The following is a 23,553-nucleotide window of genomic DNA, read 5'->3' on the forward strand; positions in this document are numbered from 1 at the left end:
TGTCTAATTGTGCTGTTTAGATCTCTAGCCTCCTTGTTGAGTTTCTTTCCCTGTGATCTATCTTTCTCATAGAGCGGTGTATTGAAGTCATTCACTATAATTGTTGAGGCTGTGATTTCTTTTTTCATATTTTGGAGTGTTTGGTTGATGTATTCAGTGGGTCTCTCATTTGGGGAATATATGTTTACAATGCTTAGTGGTTCTTTGTCTACCGTTCCCTTGAGCATTATATTGTGTCCCTCCTTATCCCTTTTTATGGTTTGCACTTTGAGGTCAATTTTATCCGAGATTAGGATTGCAACCCCTGCTTTTTTTGAATTGTTGTTTGCTTGATATGCCTTTCTCCAGCTTTTGATTCTCAGCATATTTTTTGTCTGTAGCCTTGAGATGTGTATCCTGTAGGCAGCAGATTGATGGGTTGTGTTTTCTAAGCCAGTGTGCTAGTCTCCGTCTTCTAATGCCTGAGTTCAGGCCATTGATATTCAGGGTTATTATCTCCATCTGCGGACTTTGTGATGTCATCTTATACCTTTAGTGTTGGGTGTTTTCCTACTTTCCTTTCTCATTAGTGTGTTGTGCATGTGTGTGTGTATCATTCTTGACTTCTTTCCATCCTTAAGCCAATGCTATCTTGGGGTCTGTTTTCTCTTTGTTGCCCTCTGGGTTAGGTTGCTCTATGTGGTGGTCTCTTATTTATGCTTGGTGAGTGTTATTCTTCTGCCCACACTGCATCAGCAGGGATCTTTTGTAGGGCTGGGTTTTTTCTAACCTATTCTTTGAGCTTTTCCTTGTCTGGGAAGACTCTTACCTCTTCATCTATCTTGATTGATAATTTGGCTGGGTAGAGTATTCTTGGGTTTGCGTTGTTTTCCTTCAATTTTTGGAATATGTTACTCCACTCTCCCCTCTTTTCATCGTTTCTGCTGATAGGTCTGAGCATATTCTTATTTGGGAACCTTTATATGTGATTGCTTGTTTTTCCCTAGCCGATCTCATGATTTTTTTCCTTTTCCTCAAAGTTGGATAGTTTAACTATTATGTGCCTTGGTGACTTCTTCTTGGGATTCAGTCTAGCTGGTGTTCTTTCAGCCTTCTGAATGGTTGCCTGGTTTTCATTCATTAAGCTGGGGAAGTTTTCCTCTAAGAACTCTCCCAATTGTTGTATCTTCCTGCGGTAATCCAATTATTCTGATGTTGTTCCTCTTCATAGCATCAGAATAGCTCTTAGGTTTTCTTCAGCTTCTCTGATGATCTTATTAGATTTTTGTTCACGTTTGTTAAAGTCTGCTCGGCTGTCCTCCAAGTCACTGGTGCAGTTATCTGCTTCCTCCACTCAATTCTCAAGGTCCGTGTATCTGGTATTGGTTTTTATTATCTCCTCCCTAAGCTCTTGTGTTTCCCTTTGGTGCATGGACTTTATCTCCTCTATCATTTCATCCTTTTTCTGTATTGTTTCCCTCATATCCTGTTTGACTCCAAGCAGGATTCTGGAAATTTCTTTTCTTTTTTTCTTTTTTTTGAAATTTCTTTCTGTGGCAGCTCAATGTCTGCTTCTTCTATGCATGTCATTAGGTTCAGGACATCTTCTGCCATTGCCTTTTGTTTCTCCTTTTTGTTTTTTTTTAGGTCATTGAGTTTGATTGCTGTTTTCGTTGTTTTAGAGGAGCCTAGTGCCATTTTCCAGGGAGTTGAAGATCACTGGCTCTCTCTGGGAGACTTGTAGGAATGCTTCTTTGAACTGCCTACAGCTAATTTCACTATGGAATTAGCCTACCACTTTATCCTCCTGTGGCTTCACTCTCAAGGGGAGTGCCCCAGAAGGCTGGTGGGTTGCCTGCTTTGCTGTAGAACACTGGGAATGGTGGGCAGAACTTCCCTGGCCAGGTAGATCACTACAGAGGTTAGGCAGAGATTCCTGCACCAGCTTGGAACGTTGGCAAGTGTTGGCCAAGCTGCCTTAGGCAGTGTGAGGCACTAAAGTAGGCAAGAGGAAGTTCCCTCAGTTATGTGGGACAACAGAGGAAAAATAGGAGCTCCCCCAGCTACACAAGCTGGAATTCCCCAGTAAGAAGTTGGGTGGTGTATCCCCTGGTGGAGGTTGGCCAGGCTTTCCCTAGCTTCAGGCTAGCTGCACAGGGTGGAGCTCACCTAACTGGATGTGGGGCAGGTATAAATGCCCTAGGCTATGGGGAGTGTTCTGGAGGTCAGCAGTGGTGTGTGAGAGAACAGGGAAGAGACAAAAAAGGAGAAAAAAATTAAAAACTAAGCCTGCTGGGACTGGGGGTGGGTAGAGAGGAGAGGGAAACAAAAGTAACAATATAGCTGAGCACTGATCCCTGCTGGGGGGGGTGGCTGGCTGCAAGGGCTTAATCCCTGCCCTAGGTGGTGGCAAGCTGTGGCTGTGTTGAGATTAAACCCCTGCACCGGCTCCAAATGGTCCTGGCTCTGGCTGAGACAGTGGTGGGGCTAAGGTCAAGGCCTAGTCGGCATCAACTGTGGTAAGCCAAAAGTCCCCAGCCCCTCAAAACCTTGTGGATCTGTGCCTACTTATCTTTATGATGCTCCTCCTGCAATCCAGCAGTGTTGAATTTCCCTCTTAGTAACTCTCCTGGGCTGATTTCTGTGGAGTCCCTCTGGCATGTGTTACTCAGTTGCCATCTTCCTGGAAGTCAGCTACTTTAACTTTCCACTCTTGACTTTTTGATTTTTCTATCATGCTTTCAGGTGCTCACCCTTACTTTTTTCCTTTTCCAAAAACACCCCTTTCTTCATTTATGCACTGTCTTCTCTTCAGCAGCAGCCAGCGATCAGATGAGGTGCTTTATTAGGTAACTCTGCTGCACAAGACTTCTTTAAAGTGTTGAAAATCAGGGATGCTGCTTGGAGGACTAAGGTCTGACCCAAGCCTTGGTCATTTTAATTGCCTCCTCTGCATGGGAGTGTTGCACACGGAATTTGAACTATGGTGTGGTGAATAAGACTCAAAGTGCCAGGGACTGCCAAAAGAACAAATCTGTCTTGGAAGGACAGCCAGAATGGTCTGTAGAGGCACGGATGGTGAGATTTTGTGTCATGTACTTTGCACACGTGATCAGGGGGAGACTATTCCCTAGAGAAGGGCATCCTGTTTGGTAAAGTGGAAGGCCTTTGACGAGATGGAGTGGCTGCAACCAGGGGCACAAACCTAAGAACAATTGTGAGGCTGGCAGAGGACCACGCAATGCGGTGTTTGTTCTGCTGTGCACGGGTTGCCGAGATGGAATCAGTACCTACCGACCACAAATGGATGACAGTGGGAGTTCAGAATGCATGGATGCAGATTAAGGCTGCTCCACTCTGACTGAATAACATCGAAATGCTTCTTGTGGTAAGCCATGGGACCTAGAGATTTATCTGTTAGGCTGTCGTGAAGAGCCCTGAGTCCCTTCTGACTCATGGGGACACTATGTCCAACAGAAAGCAGCACTGCGTGTTCCTGCACCAGTCTCACATTCTTGTTTGAGCCCGTGGTCGCAGCCATTGCGCTAATCCATCTTATTGAAGGTAATCTTCCTTTTTGCTGGGCCTCTACTTCACCAAGCTTCTCCATGGAGCTTTTCCTGAATCATCGTCAATCTTGGGTTCAGTGCCAAAATGATCAAGTGGGTAATTCTTGGATCTCGGTCCCCCCAGAAAAGATGAAGTGATTGGAGGATGGGTTGGCTGCCTTCTTCCTGATTCCAGAAGCCCCTGGCCCTTCCCCCACACCCACTGAAACACACCAAACTGGTATCATACTAACGGACGGACACAGGCCAGGTCTGTCTGGGAGGAAGGCCAGCCAGAGTGTGCCTTAGAAGGGAGGGCGGGTGGACTCTACCGCACATACCGCCTAATGTTCTGAGGTGTAGACAGTCCCTGGAGATGGACCTCACGCTTGGCCCTGCCCCAGGGTAGAAGCCTCATTATTTAGCTGAACCAAACAGCCTTCACTGGGAGCCCTGCCTCCTCAGAGGCTGCAGACACCTCGTCATAGACAGAAATTATGCAAGAGTGACCTCTTCTGACCAAACCAAGGAATTGCAGCCGCACCCTCCCATTCCCGGGCAAGGAAAAGTGCCTCACAAGATTCTGCTCTCTGCAGGCATAGCAACCACTTTCAGATTGGTGAATGGTCTCTCACAGGGGGTGATGGGAATGCCCATGCGGGACAAGGACTGCTCTTTGGCGCTCCCCTCAAGGGACGCCATCCTTCAGCCCCTAGATGTCTCCCCAGGCACTTCACACACACCACACCCTTTACCCACAAAGCAGGTATCAGTGCCCCCGTTAAGTTGAGGGAAATGAGGTTCAAAGAGAACTGACCCTGATTCCCACAGCAGGTCTCACTCCTGCGGCTGCCCCACCCCCAGGTGACCTCCAGGGACATGGCCACATTTCAGTCCTGACCCCCTGGCCTCTGCAATGCAGTTCCCACTGCTGGCAATTGCCTTCCTGCCTCTCTTCACAGATTTCCTGCTCATGATTTAGGAGCTAGTTTGAGTGTCACCTCCTCCAGGAAGCCCTCCTGGACTCCCTCAGATGAGTTCCAGGCCTCTTGGTTTTGTGCTTCTCTCTGGCACATTTGACACATACACTCGAGTGACACCTGCTTGGCTGGCATCGGCTGGCCCCACTCACTAGGGAGCAGGGCAGGTGTGGGCTGTGAGCTTGCATGTAGGGACTGGCTCCACAGCTGGGCCTCTGAGAGACAGCTGCTCTTGAGTTTGAGGCTCACCCCAAGCTTTGTGGCCCGGAGGTCATGCAGCCCAGGGCCCTGCAGGGCTGTGAAAGCCAGGCCTGAGCCAAACTCTCAGTCAGAGCTGGGATGGTGGGAAAGGGATGGGAGAGGGTCCAGACCCACTGCCGGCCTGGACGTGGTAGACGGAGTGTGGTGGCCCCCATTCCCGAAACCTCGGGTGGGACACAACAGCTGTATGCCACCTGCCCAGCCCCTCCCTCCTATCAGCAACCCAGACTCTGTCTCCAGCAGGACCAGACACAGGCCCTGAAGCTCTGCAGTCCAGGCTTGTTTTTATTAATGACCAGCACTTCTCCAAGCTGCGCATACATTGAACAACAAGACCCAGTAAAATACCCTGCCAGGGAGGAAGGCTGAGGGGTTCCTGAGGTTAGGAGATGCCAGCTCCTTTTCCCCAAAGATGCAGCTCCTGGCAACAACGACTCCCCTTATCTTCCTGCTGCCCTTTGCCCTCCCCACTTCTGCACCCCCGCATAATACGGCTTCGGGTAGCTGTGCAGCCTAACCCGGTTAGGGACTGGGGCTGGCCCAGGGCAGGCACCGAGGGGTCGGGATAATACAAGGTGGGCGACCTTGTTGGTGGATGAGGCAGAGGCCTAGCCGACCTCCAACCAATTCCACTTCTTGGAGGAGACTGCTCCGAGTGGTGGGCTACGGAGGGCTGCCTGCCTCACCAGCAGTAGTCCTTGTGGGAAAGACACTAAGGAATGCTGGGTGCTCCATGGGAGGAAGCTAGACTCAGGGCCCAGACCGAGGCTGGGCTGAGGCAGCTCAGGATGGGAATGTGGATGGTGAGACCAGTCTCTCTTTATCCCAACTGGGGCAACTATGAAGAATGACCTTATTGTGGCCAGAGGTCAGGCCAAGTGGCCACATAGTGAAGTAGCTGGTGCAAGGGTTTGCAATCCACCTCCACCACCTTTCAGCAGGAGGCGGGGCTATACAGAGACACAAGTGACATGGGGGCGGGCTCTGGGGGTGAGCCAGACAAGACCAGGTTGGAAGGAATTGTCCAGGCGGCAGTGAGAAGACGTAACTGCTGACCACTGTGACAGCTGCTGCTTTCTCTCTGGGCCACTCTTGCTGGGGCTGGCCCTGGTTGGAGGAGAGGAGTGATCACTGAGTGGTCAGAGGCTCACCTTGACCGTAGCCAGCTTAGCCTGTGTATGCAGCGCTGAGCTTCTAGAGTGGGTAAGGGACGGGAAGGCTGCCAGCCTCCGCCCTCACCCTGAGAGCCTCTAGCGAGGGGCTCATGTGGAGCCCGAGGAGCCAGCAGAGCCGGGCTGGTACCGTTTGTAAACATTAGACATGGTCATGTCCTGGAGGTGGAGGGGGAGGCTTGCCCGGACCATTAGGTTTTGGGACAGACAGGATGGGTCTGGAAGGTGGAGTGAGCCATGGGAAAGATGAGTACCAGGGCCACAGTGGGCCAGCAGGGAGTGGAAGGGCCCGTGGGTGCCGAGCCGAGGGGTGAGGAGTGGCCCTCGGGGCAAGGTGTGCTCTGTGGAGGACAAGTGGCCCCTGTCCCGACTCTCTTTCTCCAGAGGGACGTTGGCCTGGGTCCTTTGTTCTAAGGCCCGTGGGTCTTTGTCACCCATGGATTCCAGGTATGGAGAAGTTGGGGAAGGGGCAGCTTCTTCTGGGCCATCAGACCTCCTCCCACCACCCATGGCACTGCCAGGGCTGGGGGGTGGGGGGTGGCTTTGAGTTGTCCAGAGTTGTGGGCCTTGATGTCACCTAGAACTGTCCCTGGAAGAGAGGGTCCAGAGGCCGACCCCCCAGTCCAGGGGGATGACGCCAGACTATGGGCGCCTGGGTCCAACGGCAAAGGTTCGATTCTTGGGAGGCGGTGGTTAGGCTCCGAGATCCACAAAGATGGCATTGGCTGTGGTCTGGCCAAAGATGAAAGCTCCCAGCGTGACCAAGAGGACTCCGTAAATGACCAGCGCCCACCAGCTGTGGGGCAGAAGGCGAGAGGGTCCTGGTCAGTCATCCCACCCCAGTATGCTGCAGGGCCCAAGGTATCAGTTAATCCCCCAAATGACATCTCTCCTTCTTGTTAAGCACTTTCCACCTTCCCAAGAGCCTTGGATTCAAATATAGCTTTTCCACCTGCTCTGCGGTCAGGCTGGTCTGCGGAGGCACTTCTGGGTGCGTTCAAAGTGTCCGCCTTTTGACTGGCAGTGAGCACTTAACTGATCGTGCCACCCAGGGACTCCCTGTATTACCCACAGTCCTCCCCAGGCAAGGAGACTAAGACCTGAGGGGACTGACGGGTCACAGGATACCGAGAGTAGGACAGGAATTAGAAGGAAGGTTTCCTGATGGAAGATGTTCTAGAAAAAATAGGTCACATCACAGAGTGAGATCCATTCCATCAAAAAAAAAAAAAAAGGCAGCACACGTCTGCAAATCTATTCACTGAAAACTGCAACACGGTTGTAACCCGGCAATGGGGACTAGTTGTTGCCGTCAAGGAGTTCCAACTTCCAGAGACCCTGGACGGCAGGGCAGAAAGGCCCCTCTGGTTTCTGAGGCGGCAGCCCTTTACGGGAGTAGAAGCCTCATCTTTCTCCTGAGGAGTGGCTGGCGGTTTGGAACTGCTCACCTTGTGGTCAGCTGCCCAAGGCGTGACCACTACGCCTTCTGCAGGGCTCCCTCAGTATGGGAAAGGGGATTTTCATTTTCTTTGTGACACTAAGTTTTCTACATCAAACAATTATTACTCATATATATATATACACACACACATCTATAAACATCTATATATATATATATATACACACATCTATACACACACACACATTAAACCAAGTGTGCGACCTATTCACCTTCTCGCTTTACTATTCGGGGAACGTGCGTATGAAAACAAAGCAAGGCTTCCTCCCCAGGAGATTAAGGAGATGCAGAAAGGCTGTTGGAGGCAGTGCCCGCAGGTGTCAAGCCTGGCTGCCAGGACTGGGGCAAGTGCGACCTTGCTAGAGGCCTGGCGAGAGGGGCAGGGTTGGCGCTGTCACTGCCTTTGAGGAATTCCTCCCCGAGTAGGGGCAGTCACAGCAGGGCACATCTCTACAACAGATGATTGCAGACCAGAGGGAAGTGGTTCCACTTGTCCAGCACACAACCCTCTCCAAAGCACTCGTGGTTTGAGCTTGGGAAGACCACGCCAGGCAGGGCGGGCAAACCAGACAGATGCCGCTTGCGTGTGCCTATTCAGAGCTGGGTGCACACAGTGGTCTCCACGGCCCGGAGCAGAAGAACGAGAAGGCCCCTGGCTCCCGGGGCTGACTACTCTGGAAGCGGTGCCATTAGAACGTCCTCGAGAGAGAGTGGAGGGAACACGGGGACCCAAACAATGAAAACAGAAAAAACCAGGCTTACTGGCCAGAGCGGGGACTGGTGGTCGGTCACCAAGGTTCCACTTCCAGCCACATGATGGATTGGGAAGGGGATACCACACTGCTTAGAGCTACCAGCCAGGGAGACCCCAAGGGGGCAGGAAGGCATGAGGGAGCTGGGGGAAAGGAAACTGAGAAGCCCAGGGGGAGGCAGGGATTCCAATCAATGCCAGGAAACAAAAAGTGCACCAACTGTTGAAGGAAAAACTTCTACTCAAATCACAAGTTTACCAAAAAAAAGGTCTACTGGCAGCTTAAGTGGAGAGCATATGTTTTGGGAATGATGAGGGCAACGAATGTGCAGATGTGCTTTACACAACTGTTGTATGTATGGATTGTGATAAGAGTTGTATGAGCCCTCAATAAAATGATTAAAAAAAAAAAAGGTCTAGAACAGCGTTTCCTCAAGTGAGCAATGCCGCCCCCTTGGGGGCATTAGAACAATTCAGATACCTACACTTTATATCACCTCCAATGCTCGGGAAAGTTGGACCCTGAATAAGGAAGACTGAGGAAGAAGCGACGTGGTGCTGGTGAGGAATACTGCTAAAAGAGCAAACACCTCTGTCCTGGAAGAAGTACGCCAGAATGCCCCTTAGCGGCAAGGTTGATGAGACTTAGTCTCGTGTACTTTGGACACGGTGTCAGGAGAGACCAGTCCCTGGAGAAGGATGTCATGCTCGCTACAGCGGAGGGACAGGGAAACAGAGGCAGGCTCTCGACGACGAGACGGACTGACAGTGACTGCAGCACTGGGCTCAGCACAGGAAGGACGGTGAGCAGGGAGCAGGATGGGTGATGCTGTGTTCTGTTGTGCACGGGGCTCGAACGCTCCTAACGTCAACATGGGGTGAAGTTTTCATTTGCCAGGGGGCGTGGAGTAATTCCTTTTCTGCAAAGGCAGGTAGGCCAAACTGGTCTGGGAAGCTGTGCTCAGGAAGCTAGGTCCGACTGGTAACAGTCTTTAGAGGAGAGATGTCTGGGCGGTAAGGCTGCAGTGAAAACAGCTTTTTACTTTTTCTCTGAAGTCCTTCTGCAGGATTTGAATGGCTACAACTAGTATATACTACTATTTAAATATATACACACACATACATACGTATACACACACACACACACACATATAGAGAGAGAGAGAGGCAAAAAAACCCTCCACTGCTGACTCATCACAGTGACCCCCCTATGGGCTTCTGAGACTGTAACCGTTTATGGGAGTAGAAAGTCCAGTCTTTCTCCCATTGAGCTGCTGGTGGTTTTGAACTGCTGACCATGCGGGTTGCATCCCAACATGTAACCACTACATAATATTTAAACCAAATTTTTAAAAGTACATAGGTTTCCTACCAATTTTAAGGCCCCGCGCGCCCCTTCCCATTTTACCTGGCTGGCTTGACTTCCTCCATCTCAGAGAGTTTGGCTTGGATGAGGCACAGTCCTGTAAGAGAAGGGGGCCTGGGTGCTCAGGCAGGCTCCTCACCTCACACCTGGCTGTCCCTGCGGAGGAACTGGAAGGGGGGAGGTCTGTGCTTATTCTTCCAGATGGCTCATGACCTCTGCTGCCCATCTACACCCGGCTGGAGCCTGGCATTGCTCTGCCCCCCTCAAGGGAGTGACTGGCACTTGGCAAGCATGCTTCAGATACAGCAAAACTTGGAGCTACTGGGACAGCTATCAGGGCAGCTCCAGGGCCTTGCCCAGTACACGTGTTAGCAGGTGTGGCCCCTGGATCCCGAACAAGTGGCAGGGGCTTTCAAGGTGGCTTTGTAGCCAGAATGAGCTGGGTAGCAAGGGAGCGCCTGGCTAGGTGACAGGAGCCTGCAGTCCTGAGCAAAATCCCAATTTCCAAGCATCTGGGGACAAGCCTGTCTGGAACTAGCTCTCCCAACTTCTGTCAAGGGCTGTCCCCAGGCCCTACTGGCTCCGGGGTGTAGTGAGATGAACGAGCCAGCACCGTAGAGTGACCATCAGGGAGCAGCGAGCGGGCACCTGGATGAAGTGGACGGACCCATACAACCTTGTTCTGTGACTGACGGGCTGTGGATGTTAACCTCTGGGCAAGCCTGCAAACCTGTCTGAACCTCGTTCTCTTCATCGGTGGAATGGGGGTGCCCACTGCTCCTTCTTCACGGGAGCGCATGCTGGGTGGGGGATGATGGGGGGCGGGGGCCTGGGGCCCATACCTGGGAAGATGAAGATGAAGCAGGCGGCCAGGCCTCCAATGACCGAGATGACCTTGCCGATATCAGGGATGAAGAGGGCCAGCAGCAAGGTGAGCAGGAACCAGGCCAGCGTCTGCAGCACGCGCCGTCGCCGCTCGCGCCCCACGTCCTCCTCCACCGGCATCCCCTGATAGCGCAGCCACAGCCCCTCGGCCACAGCCCTGCCCAGAGAGCGGGGCTCAGGGGGGCACACAGTGGGCCACTCAGCAGCTAAGATGCTGACAGCTCTCCTGAGGGCTGCCGGACGCCCTACCACGTACGCACACTACTGTTCTCCCTAGAAGGGAGCGCCAGGGTACCCAGAGGCTGGTGTCCACGTCACAGACTCTGGATCTTACAGGACCCACAGGACATTCTGGGGACCCTGGGACTAAGGCTGCCTTGGGCCCAGGATCTTGGGGAGCCGTCCGGGGTATGGTCAGACTTTCCTGTGGGCTCAGAGAGACCTGAGGGGCCCTGGTGAGGGGTAGGGGGCACTTTGGGGAGGGGGGCTGTCTCACCGCCCACAGAAGTGCAGGATGGGGTAGGAGGTGAGCACGCTGAGGATGATGAAGGCTCGGGCAACAGTCACCGCCACGTCCTCTGAGGGATAGGACAGGAGCACATCGGGGTCCACGGCAGCTCCAAAGGTCAGGAAGCCACAGATGCCTGTGGGCAGAGGGCAGGGGGCCAGGGCAGCCCGTCCACTGCTCAGCGCAACCTCAGCCAGGGAGGGTGTGGGGGCGGCTCTGGAGAGGCGCCAGGTGACTGACCACACCGCCATCTTTCTACTCCTGAACTTGCTCAGCGCGTCGCTGCTTTGGGGCCTCTGCACTGACCACCAGGCTGTGTGCCCCAGCAGCCACGCGGGTCTCCGTCTCCCGAGCAGCCCCTTCCTGGTCCCTCGTCCTGCTCCCTCATCCGGACCTTTCTGCACACGCAGGCAGCCAGGGCCACCTCCATTTCCCTCCTTGCTCCCTGGCTCCCGACAAGCCCTCAAGGATCCGGGCCCTCCCCCCGCCGCTCTGGTTCCTCTCAGTCTGGTTCCTCTCAGAACCTGGGCCTCCTCCTCCTGCCTGGGTCCTCACTCCGTCACTTACATCGCGGCCTCGTGGTGCCCCGGACTGCCTCACCGAGTCCTGGTGCTTTACTTTAAGCCTAACCCCCTCGAGGGCAGGCCCTGTGAGGTTTCACCGGCCCTGGGCCACCAGTGCCGTGAGCGGCTCAGTGAGGCTCAGCGAGCCACTCTCGCCTCCAGTCAGTTCAAGCTCCTGCCTCTGGGTCTGGTGCGCTGGGGTGTGCCCAGGAGAGCCACATCACAGCTGTGGGGGTTCAAGGGCAAGGGGGAGCATGCCAAGCCTGGCCCCCTGGGGTACTCACCTGTGCCCATGTAGACAGCAAGGGCTATGACCATGGCGGCTGTCACCACTGCGCCCCAGGTCTTCACCGTGGGCCGCTGCATGCTGTTGAAGACGGGCACACTACTCACGTGGCACTGTCAGGGGGAAGGGGTGGTCACAGCAGGGAAACCACCTCACCCACTTCCAGAGGGAGGCACCCTGGGGACAAAGAGCCCAGGGCCAAGGGCCAAGTCCTAGGGCCCCTGCTCCACCCTTCTTCGCAGGGATCCCTCTTGGGGTGGGCTAAGAGGGTGCAGGGAGGGGGGGGGGGTTTGAAACTCTTAACTGGTACCTGAAATCCGAAGCAGATGGTGGGCATGGCATTGAACACAGCCGCCCAGGAAGCCGGCCTGCAGACACACACACACACACACACACAGGGGGCTGCTGGCTTGGGCAGCCCCGGGCCCCTACTCCTCCTCTCAGGGCCACAACCCCCACCAACATCTCCACACTCGATTTGTGCTTGTCTGGGAATGGAGACATCTCCATATCAAAGGCCAGTACACCCTAACCCAGAATTCCTGCTTCCCGGATCAAGGCTCTAGCTTTCCCATCTGCCCGCCCTCACACATTCATCTGTGTGTAGAAATGGGAGGCGAGGCTAACAGAAATGCTTGAGAATACCCTGGCTGTCACCACATTGGTGTGGGCTGGTGACCACATCTCTCCCTGTCCCGGTCTCTCTTGCCCCATCGGGCAGAAAGCTCCTTCCTGCAGTGGGCAGTCGGTCAAACCCTGACCACCAACGCCTTGGAAGAGCACTTGGGCTGCTTTCTGACCCCTGAATCAGCACCTCCCGGGTCTAAGTGGCTGGATTCTACTACAAATGTATCCTGGGGTCTCTCACCTGGTCAGCATGTCTCCAGGAGTCATGTCTCTATCTGGCCAGAAGTACTTGATGATGATAATGGCAGTGACGTACCAGGTGCCCACGACACTGAGGAAGCTGCCAGGAAGAAGAGACTGAGCACCCTTGTCCAGACCCCTCCCTTGTCCGGTCACATCCCCAGGGCCAACCACACACAGTGCAAGTGAACACAAGTGTCTACTGCACTGCTGAGAGACGATTCCAAGCAAACACCTGAGAAGTCAGTTTTGGAGAAACCTGCCACCAGTAGGGGGAAGCTGGACAGGCAGGAGGTGACCAGGCCGGCATCTCTGGCCACAGGGAGAGGAGCTGGCTCAGCTCCAGCCAGAGCAGCCAGACTTGGCGAGGGCTGTGAATGGGGCATCCTTGGGAGCCTGGCCTCTGAGGACTAGGGGTTGCTGGGACCAAATCCTGGGCAGTCAGCATTAAAGGATATCTTTGAGATAGCTGAGGATGGGAAGCAGCCCAGACAGAGGCAGAGGGGTCTGGAATCTTTCAGAGACTGAGCCAGAAAGTCAGTCCTCTCTCCCTTTATGCCAGGCTGCATGGAAGATGCTGCCAAGTGACAATCCCAAGTGATCAAAACTCCGATCTACTTCCCAAAGCTCTTCCATGGAAAACTCCATGGAGGACAGAAGAGAAAGAGGCAAACCAAAGAGGAAATGAGTTGACAGGTCTAATAATCATCTACGTGAACCACAGCCTCATCTACCCTGAGACCAAAAGAACTAACGGTGCCAACCATTCTGACCAGAGAGACAACCGAGACCAATGCAGCTTCCTGAAAACCCCAGACTTCCTGGACCAGGTGAGACTGGGGGAACCCCTGAGACTATTGCCCTGAGATGCCATGTACACTGAAACCACTCCCTTTTAGAGGTTCCCTTTTAGCTCAGTAACAGACTGGATCATGAAAAACAGTATCACCTGTGAGTTGTTAAGGAAAAAAACCAACAACCCATCAACCAACTTGTGAACCTCAACGGTGATGAATGGATGGGACCAGCGTGGAAAGACTGAGAATGCTGACAGTGAAAAACGCAGCCCACGTCACGGAACCACGTGCACAGAACCGACTAGAAAGAGAACTTCATTTGCAGTGTAAGCTCTCATCAGACAGAGGCTTACAAACACAACGCAGCCAACCGCTCTGCTCGACACATCACATCGGGTTTGCCGGGAGTTTGGTTCTCTGACAGCTGTTTTCCGAACGCAGAGGCCAGCAGGTGTGCTCAGGACTCTTCGTGTCCTCCCTGCCAACGTTCACAGACCGTGCTCGCAGAGAAGAAGGAAAGGAAAATGGAAGCGATGCTGTCCTCCCAGGGCAGACACTGCCCGGCCGGGGCCCAGGCCTCTCTTCACAAGGACGCAGTGAAAACCGGTACCTCGCGGCCACAAGGCCTACTGTCCCCCTGGCTGCTGACGGGAGAGGAAGTCCTTCCCCAAACCCTGCACACCTGGTCCGGCCTGCCTAGACCTCTCTTGCTCCCCCGGGTGAGGTATCCAGCCGCCTGTGATCAGATTCCTGCCAGGGGCTAAGAAGCTGGGATTTTGGGCAGGGAGGAAGGCAGCTGGCCGTCAGACACACCTGGCATATTTCTGGAACCCGATCTCCCTGGGGATGGAGAGTGGCAGGATGAAGAGGAAGGCGGTGAGGCTGATGGTGAACTTCCGGTCGGTGTACCAGGGGCCACTGCCAGCCCCCTCGGGCTCCTTCGCCATCACAGCTATAACTGCTCAGGAAAAAAGAGGGGCGTCATGCAAGGGGCCTCAGGCAGGTGTTTAGCCCAAGTTCCTATTGTCCAGTAAGCAAGGCAAGCATGAGCCTGCTTGTGCTTACCCACCCATCTGGAGTGAACAATTTCGCATTTAAAAAAAATCACATCAAAGATTCTATGTCTAGGAATAGATAGCTGGCATCTCTTTTTCCCAACCCCACAACACCTTTCAAACCACCGGGAGCACTGTGGTCAAGTCCATTTGGACTCACCGGGCCCCTACAGAGGATCTCGGAGGCTGGGAAAAAAGGTCTCCTGTGGAGTGGCTGGTGGGTTTGAACCTCCAACCATGTGGTCAGCTGTCCGACGCTTACCCGAGATCGCCATCAAGGCACCTTGTCACAGAACAAAATCATCTTTTCAAATGCACCATCTGACAGGGATGGCATGCCCGGGAAGCAAGGACAATACTGGCTGACTTACTAATGCGCAGTGAGCAGTTTTGGGTGTTTCTGATGTGACGGAAAACGTGTGGCAAGGCTGACTATAGATGTGGGTAGGTCAGCACCAGTACACCTGTGCTTACCTTCCTTCTGAGCACCCCGCCCCTGCCCTGCCTTGCCTTCATCCCACAACCCCCCCGGGGGAGAGGGGCCCTGAGGGGAAGCTCACTCTTGTCCTGCTGGTCCCCGATGATGATGAGGAAGGCGATGCAGGTGCCGAAGGTGTACACGGCGATGGCCACCTCGCACAGCACCCCCGTCAGCTTGCCACACACGGCCCACACCACCTCCTGGTACGTCCCCTCGTTGCTGGCCTGGGAGCAGTAGGCCAGGATGACCAGGCCGCTAATGATGAAGACCAGCATGGCCTGTGGGCGAGGGCAGGGAACAAGAGGGCCCAGTTGGAAGGCCCAGTGGCCGGGGCGTCCTGGGCTTGGCCAGCATCTCCTGGCCAGCCTCCCAAGTGGGCTTGACCAATGCGTCTCATTTCACAGGGCACTTTTTATGCACTGCTGGAGGCCGCTGGCTGGGATTCCCAGTTTTGTGAAGTGCTTTACACACACACACACACACACACAGTATCCTGGGTCCCTATCAACTCACAACTAAGCGTAAAACTCAACAACCCTCATCCAGTTTGGTTTCACTTGTTTCCTCTGCCCTGGATTCTTTTGAAGCAAACACCAGCTTCCTACCTGGTGGCCTGCCTGGAGGCCTGGGCTGCAGCCGGGCAGTGTCTACCCTGGGTTGGGGGGTATCTACCTGGATTCTTTTGAAGCAAACACCAGCTTCTCCTGACTTCCTCGGCAAAACACTTCAGTATGTGATTCTCAACCACCAGGGCCCTAGCTTTTAGTCAGCCACCCATTGCGTAAGTCACATTGCCATCTTGGCGCCTGCCCAGGGCCCATATCTGATAGAACTACAAATTCGCCTGAAAGAATTAAATATGCAGGTACGGTTCCAGCTGCCCTGATGATTAGGAAGGCTCTTAAAGCCTCCCCTGGGCTCAAAGGAAAGTGTGCTGGTTTGGGGTGGGGGTAGTTGATGTGTGTGTGCGTGTGACTGCAACAGCACCCTTGCTCTCCATGAAAGCCCCCTTACCATCTGTAGTGCAATGCCAGCTGCCACACCCCCGGCAGTGCTGAAGGCGGCTGGGAAGTTCAGTAGCCCGGCCCCCAGGCAGGCGTTGACTACGATGAAGATCGCCCCAAGTGTGGAAGTGGTGCCTCTATGGGGGCCATCAGAAGAGGCCTCCCCGTCACCCTTGGGGGCTGTGTCCACACAGGGACTCTGCAGCAGGCGGGCCCGCTCCCCGGCATCTGTGCTCCAGCCCCACTCGCCAGGGTCACTGTTGATGCTGGCGTGGGCCATGGTGCCAAGAGCCCTCTGCTACAGGGAGGCGGGTCCTGCCTCACGACCACATGCTCCGGGCAGCTCCGCTGGAGACCAGGACCAGCCTGATCACGTGCCTCCCTCGAAGGGCTGGGGCTTTGCTTCTTCTCAACCTGCAAGGACAGAGGAAGCACAACTGTCACCCTGAGATGGGAAACCCACACAGCTGGGAATCAAGCCCAGGAGGGCCTTTGTCCAGAACACAATGGTGCCACTGGGTGGCGAGGCTGATATGAAAACGGAGGAGCAGAAAATCCTGCTTCCAGGCTCCCAGGTCGTCAGGTAAGTGAGACAGGTACATACAGAGGAACAGCAGCCAGGTCGGCAAGAGGGAGAGACAGAGGGAGAGATGAGGTGTGTCCTAGATGGGTCTTATCTCCCTTACTCCCCAAGATGCCTGCTGGTCACAGGGTTTAAGAGGTCAAATCACTGACCTCTTGTCATACTTGTTGAGCCAGATTCCAATCCCGATCTGCCTGGCATCCCAGTCCTCTCTTATACCACAGGGTCCCAAGAGCAATTGGCACGAAGAATCATTCCAGCCCAGCATGCCCCCGCTGCCCCAGACTCTGCTTTCTGTGTGGCTTTTGGGCTAACCCTCACTCCTCTCCCATTGGGAAGGTGAGCAGCCCTGCTCCCAGGCAGGCATTGACTAGGATGAAGGCAACCTCTTCCCACAGACGGGTCCCACCTAGGTTCTGGGGGAAGAAAGAGTGTGTTATCAATCCTGTGCATGGAATGCTTCCTGTCTGTCTGCCAGCCACCCTTCTGGGTCCCACTTCCTGGGCCACCCACTGTGCAGAGCTGCCTGGGGTCTGGTGCTGCTCCCCAGGCTCCCTCAGGGGCTAGCAGGCACCCGGCCTGCTCTCCTGGACTACACTGCAGGGCTCCATGGCCGAACCTGCTGTTATTAGCAGCTGTGACCACTGCGGACAGTGATGGACTGCTTTCTCTCATTCAACCCTCACAATAGCCCTGAAAGGTGCTATGGCGGACACCGTCATGCCAAGGTAGAAACTGAGTCCCAGAGAGGTGCAGCTCTCTACCCTGGGCCAGCTGGTGGAACTGGGATTCATATCTAGACCTATCTGACCCTAGGATATCCCTCTGCATCTGCCTCCAATAAGGCAGAGGTGGGGCTTTGGAACGCTGAGCTCAGCAACCGGCTTGCATCAGTCACGTGACTGATCTTCCCTTCTCTCCCTTGGTGAAAAGTCTTCCTCCTTGAAAAATGGGACGCTGCTTCCTTTTCCCAGAACCTGGACATGCTCAGAGCCTCAGTTCTCTCAAGGTTGAGTCTGCAGAGACAGGGAAGCCCGGAACAAGAGCAGCCCGGAGCAGACTGGGTAGTCTCCACTTGTGTGGAGCTGTGTGACCTCAGGGAAGCCATGTCACCTTTCTGGGCCCCCTTTCCTTTCCTGGAATCTGGCGATAGCCACAGCACTTCTCTTGCAGATTACGGCGAGCAGCACATCAGGCCTCGTAAGGGTTTGGCAGACCCTAAAGGGCCATGGCTCCAGTTACGTTTGCAAACCCCTCTTTCCAGGCTTCTCCCTCTCATCAGGCTCCAGTCAGCAGGGAGCAGACTCCAGACCCCAACCAAAGCTTGGAGCCAGGGGCCAGGCAACAACGGGCACAAAGGCACTAGGGCGGCTCGCTAATGGGACGAAGAGCAACATGGAGGGCAGGTTAAAAGGGCAGGGCCCGAGCGGAGCCAGGGAGGAAAGGGCCTTTCCCAGAGGCTGCTGCTGGCTGGCGGCAGTCAGTGAGGAGTCAGGAATGCCCTTCCCCAGAGCTTCTGTTGGGCAACTACCACACAGGCCAGTGACACCGCCTGCCAACGCTGCCAGCTCCCAGTCTTCTCCTTTCTGAATCTGGAACCTGGGCTATCCAGGCAACATGTTGCAGTTCACACACTACTTGTCCCTGCCTGGTTTAGTCCACGAGGTGAAGATTCAGCAGTAATGACCGTCCCGGTCCCTACTACTCACCACAGCCAAGCAGTCCTCCTGAAGCCCTCGGCCCACTAGGGGTTTAGAAGGGCAACCCAGGTCTTTGGGTAGTCGGCTCCTCTTCACAGTCCCTCCTGATGATGGCTGCACAAAGCTGGGCACCCCGCACCCATGGCAGGTAAAAGGGCGCTCTCAGACATCTCTCATCAAGCTTGAAATCAAAGGGCACAGCTGGACAGGGAACACCCCTTGGCTGTCTCTCAATTAGAAAGGTCAGTCTGATGCCACTGGGCCTCCTCTTATGCAATCTGCTGTTAGCCAGCCTGCCACTTAGCAAAAAAAAAAAAAAGCAGCCCGATGGAGGTGAAGGCTGTGGGTGGTGGAGGTGACGGCAGGGAATCCTGCAGGTTTGCTGCTGCTGTTATCACGGGTCCCTTCCTCCACCAGCCTCACCTTAAGTCACAGAGGCCTAGAGTGGTAGGGTGACTCGCCTGGCTTAGTGCAGCCTCTTGACTCTCCCCCAGGCCTGTGCCATATGCCCAGCCTCTGCCATCACCCACACACAAGTTCACGCACTTCAAAAAGTTCCCAGAAAAATCCCACTGTATGTCTTTGCCATTTTCCTACGAACTTTTTGAAGCCCCCTCAAAAGAACTAAGGCAAGGGTTCCGCGGGGTCCCCACGCCTTAAAGACTGCATTGGTTTTTCACACCCCACCGCCCCCGCTTCATGGCTCAGCTGCCAAGTCCTCAGTTTACCTGTTCTTGCCACGTGACTGGCTATCACGAGTTCCTTCTCCCCAAAGAACTGTCATGTGATGCTCCTTGGTCACTCCCTGGTCCCAATTTCTTCTTCCTCAAGGCTTTTACCTAAAATGATCCGCCGTCAGCAGAGAGGAGTCAGAGCGGTTTCCAGGATGATGCCAGCGGGGAACTGAGCGGCTCTGATTTTCACCTAGGAACGGAACCAGATCCGATGGGAAATAGGCCCGCGCAGGAGGGTTAGACGCCGGTCACAGGGAGCCGGAGCCCGTAAGCTCTGACCAGAGCGATCACGGCACTAGGCCCCTCAGCCGCCAACCTCAGTGGGCGTCGCTGTCCAGCCTGGGGCGGCAGCCCTAAAGCGGGGCGCTGCACTGGCAGGTGGCTGGGCGCCCACGGGACGCAGGGGCCGTTCCCAGACCTGAAGCAGGAAGGGTGGGTTTCTGGGAACTACAATGGGAAGGGACTTCAGGGCTGGACGCCGGCCTAGGAACTGGGCGAGACCGGCCGGGTTTCGGCTCCTCGGAGCCGGCGCAGAAGGCGAGCGTGGGGCTGACAGCCAACTCCCCGAGCTCTGCCGTGCTGTGTGTTGGGGGGACGGCAGGGGGGCCGTCTAGGGGCCCGGGGAACCTACGGCTTCCACCCTCCCTCGCTCCGTAGCCACTACCACCCACCCTCTACCACCTACCTACAGCGCTTCTCTCGGGAGCAGGCTGCGGAGACACGTGAGCACCCGTCACGTGACAGTCCCAGCTGGGGCACGCCGTGGTGCACGCCGGGAGTTGCAGTTTTCCGCTCGCCTCCAGGCTCCAACCCAGAGAACATGCTCCTGAGCCACCCTCGCATCCACTCCAGCCGTCCTTGTGCTACATTTAGTCCTGGTCTCTTGTTCAGGTCTAACACGCCTCCTCCCTCGAGGACCCGAGGAGATTTGCTGTCTTTGTCAGTCCAGGTGCACTGGGCCAGTTATTAGGTCTCATAATCCTATCCCCTCTTTATATGCTCCAACCCTCCCAGCGTCTCTGCCCCGCCTTCCTGCCCACAGCCAATGATTCTGGAGTTGATAAAGACCCCTTGGGCGCGTTCTTATCCCTTGTAGAAGACTTTTGTGGTTTTCTTTGTACAGCTCTTTTCTCTGGTTAATTATTTTTGCTCTTTCCTATTGGAGAGAGGACTGGACTGGGTTGAACATTGCCCCAGGGTCTAGATTCCAGGTTCCTGGTCCTCAGTAAATATGTTTGAGAGAATGGGTGTCAGAGTCTTTGGCTTCTGTTCCTGGCTGTGTCTTAACCAGACCAAAGCAAACTTACTGCCATCAAGTCAATACCATAGAACGGTCCTTGTGGGTTTCCGAGACCGTCACTCTTTCAGAGAATAGAAAGCCTTATCTTTCTCAGCAGAGCTGCTGGTGGTTTCAAACTGCTGACCGGGCAGTCAGCAGCCCAGCACATCACCACCATGCTACCAGGGCACCTTCCTGACTGTGTAGCACTCACAAATCATGACGTAATCCCGTGCATCCCACCGTCCTTCTCTGTGTTGTGAGTGCATACTCTTCTATACCACTGCCTCTGCATGCATCCCAGGTCCTGTCATCCTTGAATGAAAATTACAATGAGAAATTGTAGATTCACACGCAATTGAACGACACAAAACAATCTCTTGTATCCCTCATGATTTCCCTTTGTAACATTTAAATTATAGTACACATAGTAACAATTTTTTTTCATATTAACAATTTATAGTACATATAGTACAAAATCACAACTAGCATTTTGCCAGGGATACAATCCACAGATCTAATGCAGATTTCTCCAGCTTTACGAGTAATCTTGTGTGTGTGTGTGTGTTCTTTGGAGTCCCTGATAGATCCATATAGGGTAGGAGTATATGTACCACTAGTGTCTACTTACATTGGGAGTATACTAATTCTAGTTCCACTTCTTCGTTTTTACTTGCTATTGCCAATCTTTCTTTTTATTGTGAATGAGGTGAAGGTTTACAAAGCAGATCATCAGTTTTACATTCAGTGAATACATTTTGTTTCAACTTATCAGTTGAAATCACCTTAAAGTAACATCATTTATTGTACTTCCTGTGTTTCCATTCCTCCTCCTTTCCCCTCTGAAGTTTTTTTTGTTTTGTTTTTTCCCCCTCTAAAGTTTGTCCTTGGATAGATGCTCCTCTTTTGAGCTTTAATGGTTGATTAGGCTAGCATGGGGTGAGTCCAGTTCCAGACCTGGAAAGTGACTATAGGCCATACTTTTGGGGATCCTACCAGTTTCCTGGTATCGCCACTGTCACCACTGATCCTGAAGGGAACATCTGTCCTGGATTCCCTGTGTTTCCACTTCCTATCTGTACCAGTGTACATCCTCTGGTCTAGCCGGATTTGTAAGGTAGAAATGTGATCGTGATAGTGGGGGTAGGGTAGGGAGGAAGCATTTAAGAAGTAGAGGAAAGTTGCATGTTTCATTGTTGCTACACTGCACCCTGACTGGTTAGTCTCCTCTCCACAACTCTTCTGTAAGGGGATGTCCAGTTGCCTACATATTGTCCCTATATTTTCATTGATGATCTTTACAGTTCTAGGTTTTTCATTTAGATATTGAACCATCTTAAGTTCATTTTTTTATATGGTGTGATATATGCTATTGTTTAATTCTTCTGCAGATGGATATTCAGTTTTTCCAATACCAATTATGAAAGAGGGCAACCCCTCCCCAATTAATGTTTTTCAGCCTTTCATCCAAGATCAGCTGCCTGTATGTGGATAGGTTTACTTAACTCCAGTCTCTTCCACTGACCTATAGGACTGTGGTAGCAGGACCAGACTTGGTACCGTGGCTATGCAGTAATTTTTGAGATTGGGAAATGAGAGGTCTCCTACTTTGCTCTTCTTTAGTAGTCCTTTGCTTATCTAGGGTCTCTTTCCTTTCCAAATAAAACTGATTAGCTTTTCCATCTCTTTATAGGGTACTGTTGGAATTGTATTATATCAGTAGTTTTTTTTTGGGTAGTATTGATAATTTCACCATGTACAATCTTCCTATCCACGAATGTGGTATATTTCTCTATTTACATAGGTCTTTTGGTTTCTTGTAGAATTCTGTAATTTTCTTTGTACAGGAAATTTCTCTGGTTATATTTATCCCTTACTATTTAATTTTTCCAGGTTGTCACTATAAATCGTATTATTTTCCTGGTTACATTTTCAGAACTCTACTAGCAGAAAATGAATCTGATTTTTGTATGATGACCTTGTATCCTGTCACTGTGGTCCATCTTTTAATTAGTTCCAACATTTTTCTCCCTGGGTCTTTGGGATGTTCTATGTATAGGATCTTATCATCTGCAAGTAGAGGATACTTCTTTGGCATTTTGGATGCCTTCCATTTCCTTTTCTTGCTTTATAGCTCTAAGACTTCCAGAACAGTATTGAACATGGTCACCAAAGGCATCCTTTGTAAAGGAAATGTTTGTTTCTCCTTTGTTGAAAACAATGCTCTTGGTTTTATATATATACTCTTTATATGCTGGGAAATTTCCCTTCTACTCCCATTTTGTTGAGTATTTTAATCAGGAATGGGTGTTGGAACTTGTCACATGGCTTTTCTATATAAATTGGTATGATCATGTGATTCTTTGCTTATTTAAGGTGATGATGAATTTTATTGCTTTTCTACTGCTGAACCATTTTTGAATCCCACTTGGTTATGATGTACGACTAGTTACTCTTTAACATGTTGGTGGATTCTACTGGACAGTTTTGTTGAGAATTCTTGCGTCTGTTTCTTGAGGGGTGGGTCTTGTCTATACTGTGTCTGGCGAGTTCTGCTATCAAGTGCATGCTGGCTTCATAAACTTAATTTGCCAGTTTTCTATCCTTATCTGCCCCACAAGCTTGAGTAGAACTGGTGTCAGATTGTCTCAGAATGTTTGGTAGACTTTACCAATGAAGTTATCTGGGCTTAGGCTTTTTTTAATGACCCAACCAAGCTCTTATTTTGTTATGGGTTTACTCAGTTTTTTACATTAGTTCATGTTAGCTGAGGTGTCAACTTTTTTGTCAATTTTACTTTAATCACTCTGACAGGTGCAATGAGTATCTGTGATTTTATTTTTCTGATGAATAAGTGAATGTTTTTCACCTTATTGAACATTTCATTATTCTCTTTTGTAAAGTGCTTGTTCTTTTGCTCATAATTGCCTTACTGATTTTTGAGAGTTCTTTATAAGTTCAGAATTCTAATCCTTGGTTATTTATGTTTTGTTAAAATGTGCTCAGGCTGTAATTTTGTTTGTTTACTTTTACTGATTTTCCTTGACTAACAAAGTCTTTAATTTGGATGAATTCCAATCATTAGTGCTTCCTGTTAAGAAATATTTGCCTACTCTAACATTACAAAGACATTTTTCTTGTAGATGCTGTATTATTTTACCTATCGTCTGTGACCCACATGGAGTTAATTTTTGCAGACAATGTCAAACAGGTGATTGAAGTTCATTTTTAAAAATTTAATACCCAACTGATAATGTGATGGTTCTTTTAAATCCCCCGCCCCCCCCCCCCCGGC

The 23,553-nt window shown here is 52.2% G+C and overlaps 1 protein-coding gene across 4 annotated transcripts; it reads right to left on the reverse strand.

Annotated features, from left to right (window-relative positions):
• Window positions 1–5,035: 5,035 nt before the first annotated feature.
• On the reverse strand, window positions 5,036–20,324 carry SLC38A7 (solute carrier family 38 member 7). 4 transcript variants are annotated; one of them, XM_045293741.1, is made up of 12 exons: window positions 19,665–20,324; window positions 18,974–19,084; window positions 15,973–16,376; window positions 15,038–15,236; window positions 14,236–14,380; window positions 12,627–12,725; window positions 12,069–12,126; window positions 11,757–11,871; window positions 10,898–11,045; window positions 10,359–10,558; window positions 9,559–9,613; window positions 5,036–6,736 (listed from the first exon to the last, which is right to left on the reverse strand). In XM_045293741.1, exons 3-12 carry the CDS (start codon window positions 16,240–16,242, stop codon window positions 6,634–6,636), a joined length of 1,392 nt encoding a protein of 463 aa, XP_045149676.1. In that variant the 5' UTR covers window positions 16,243–16,376; window positions 18,974–19,084; window positions 19,665–20,324; the 3' UTR covers window positions 5,036–6,633. The 4 variants fall into 4 exon arrangements, with proteins under 4 accessions (XP_045149676.1, XP_045149674.1, XP_045149675.1 ...); XM_045293739.1 differs by having other exon boundaries at window positions 18,974–19,169; XM_045293742.1 differs by lacking the exon at window positions 5,036–6,736 and adding an exon at window positions 8,715–9,170 and having other exon boundaries at window positions 18,974–19,169.
• Between the last annotated feature and the right edge of the window lie 3,229 nt (window positions 20,325–23,553).

Source organism: Echinops telfairi, unplaced genomic scaffold (assembly GCF_000313985.2).
Source record: "Echinops telfairi isolate 266 unplaced genomic scaffold, ASM31398v2 ScPeMD7_2291;HRSCAF=2852, whole genome shotgun sequence".
NCBI classification, from domain to species: Eukaryota; Metazoa; Chordata; class Mammalia; order Afrosoricida; family Tenrecidae; genus Echinops; species Echinops telfairi.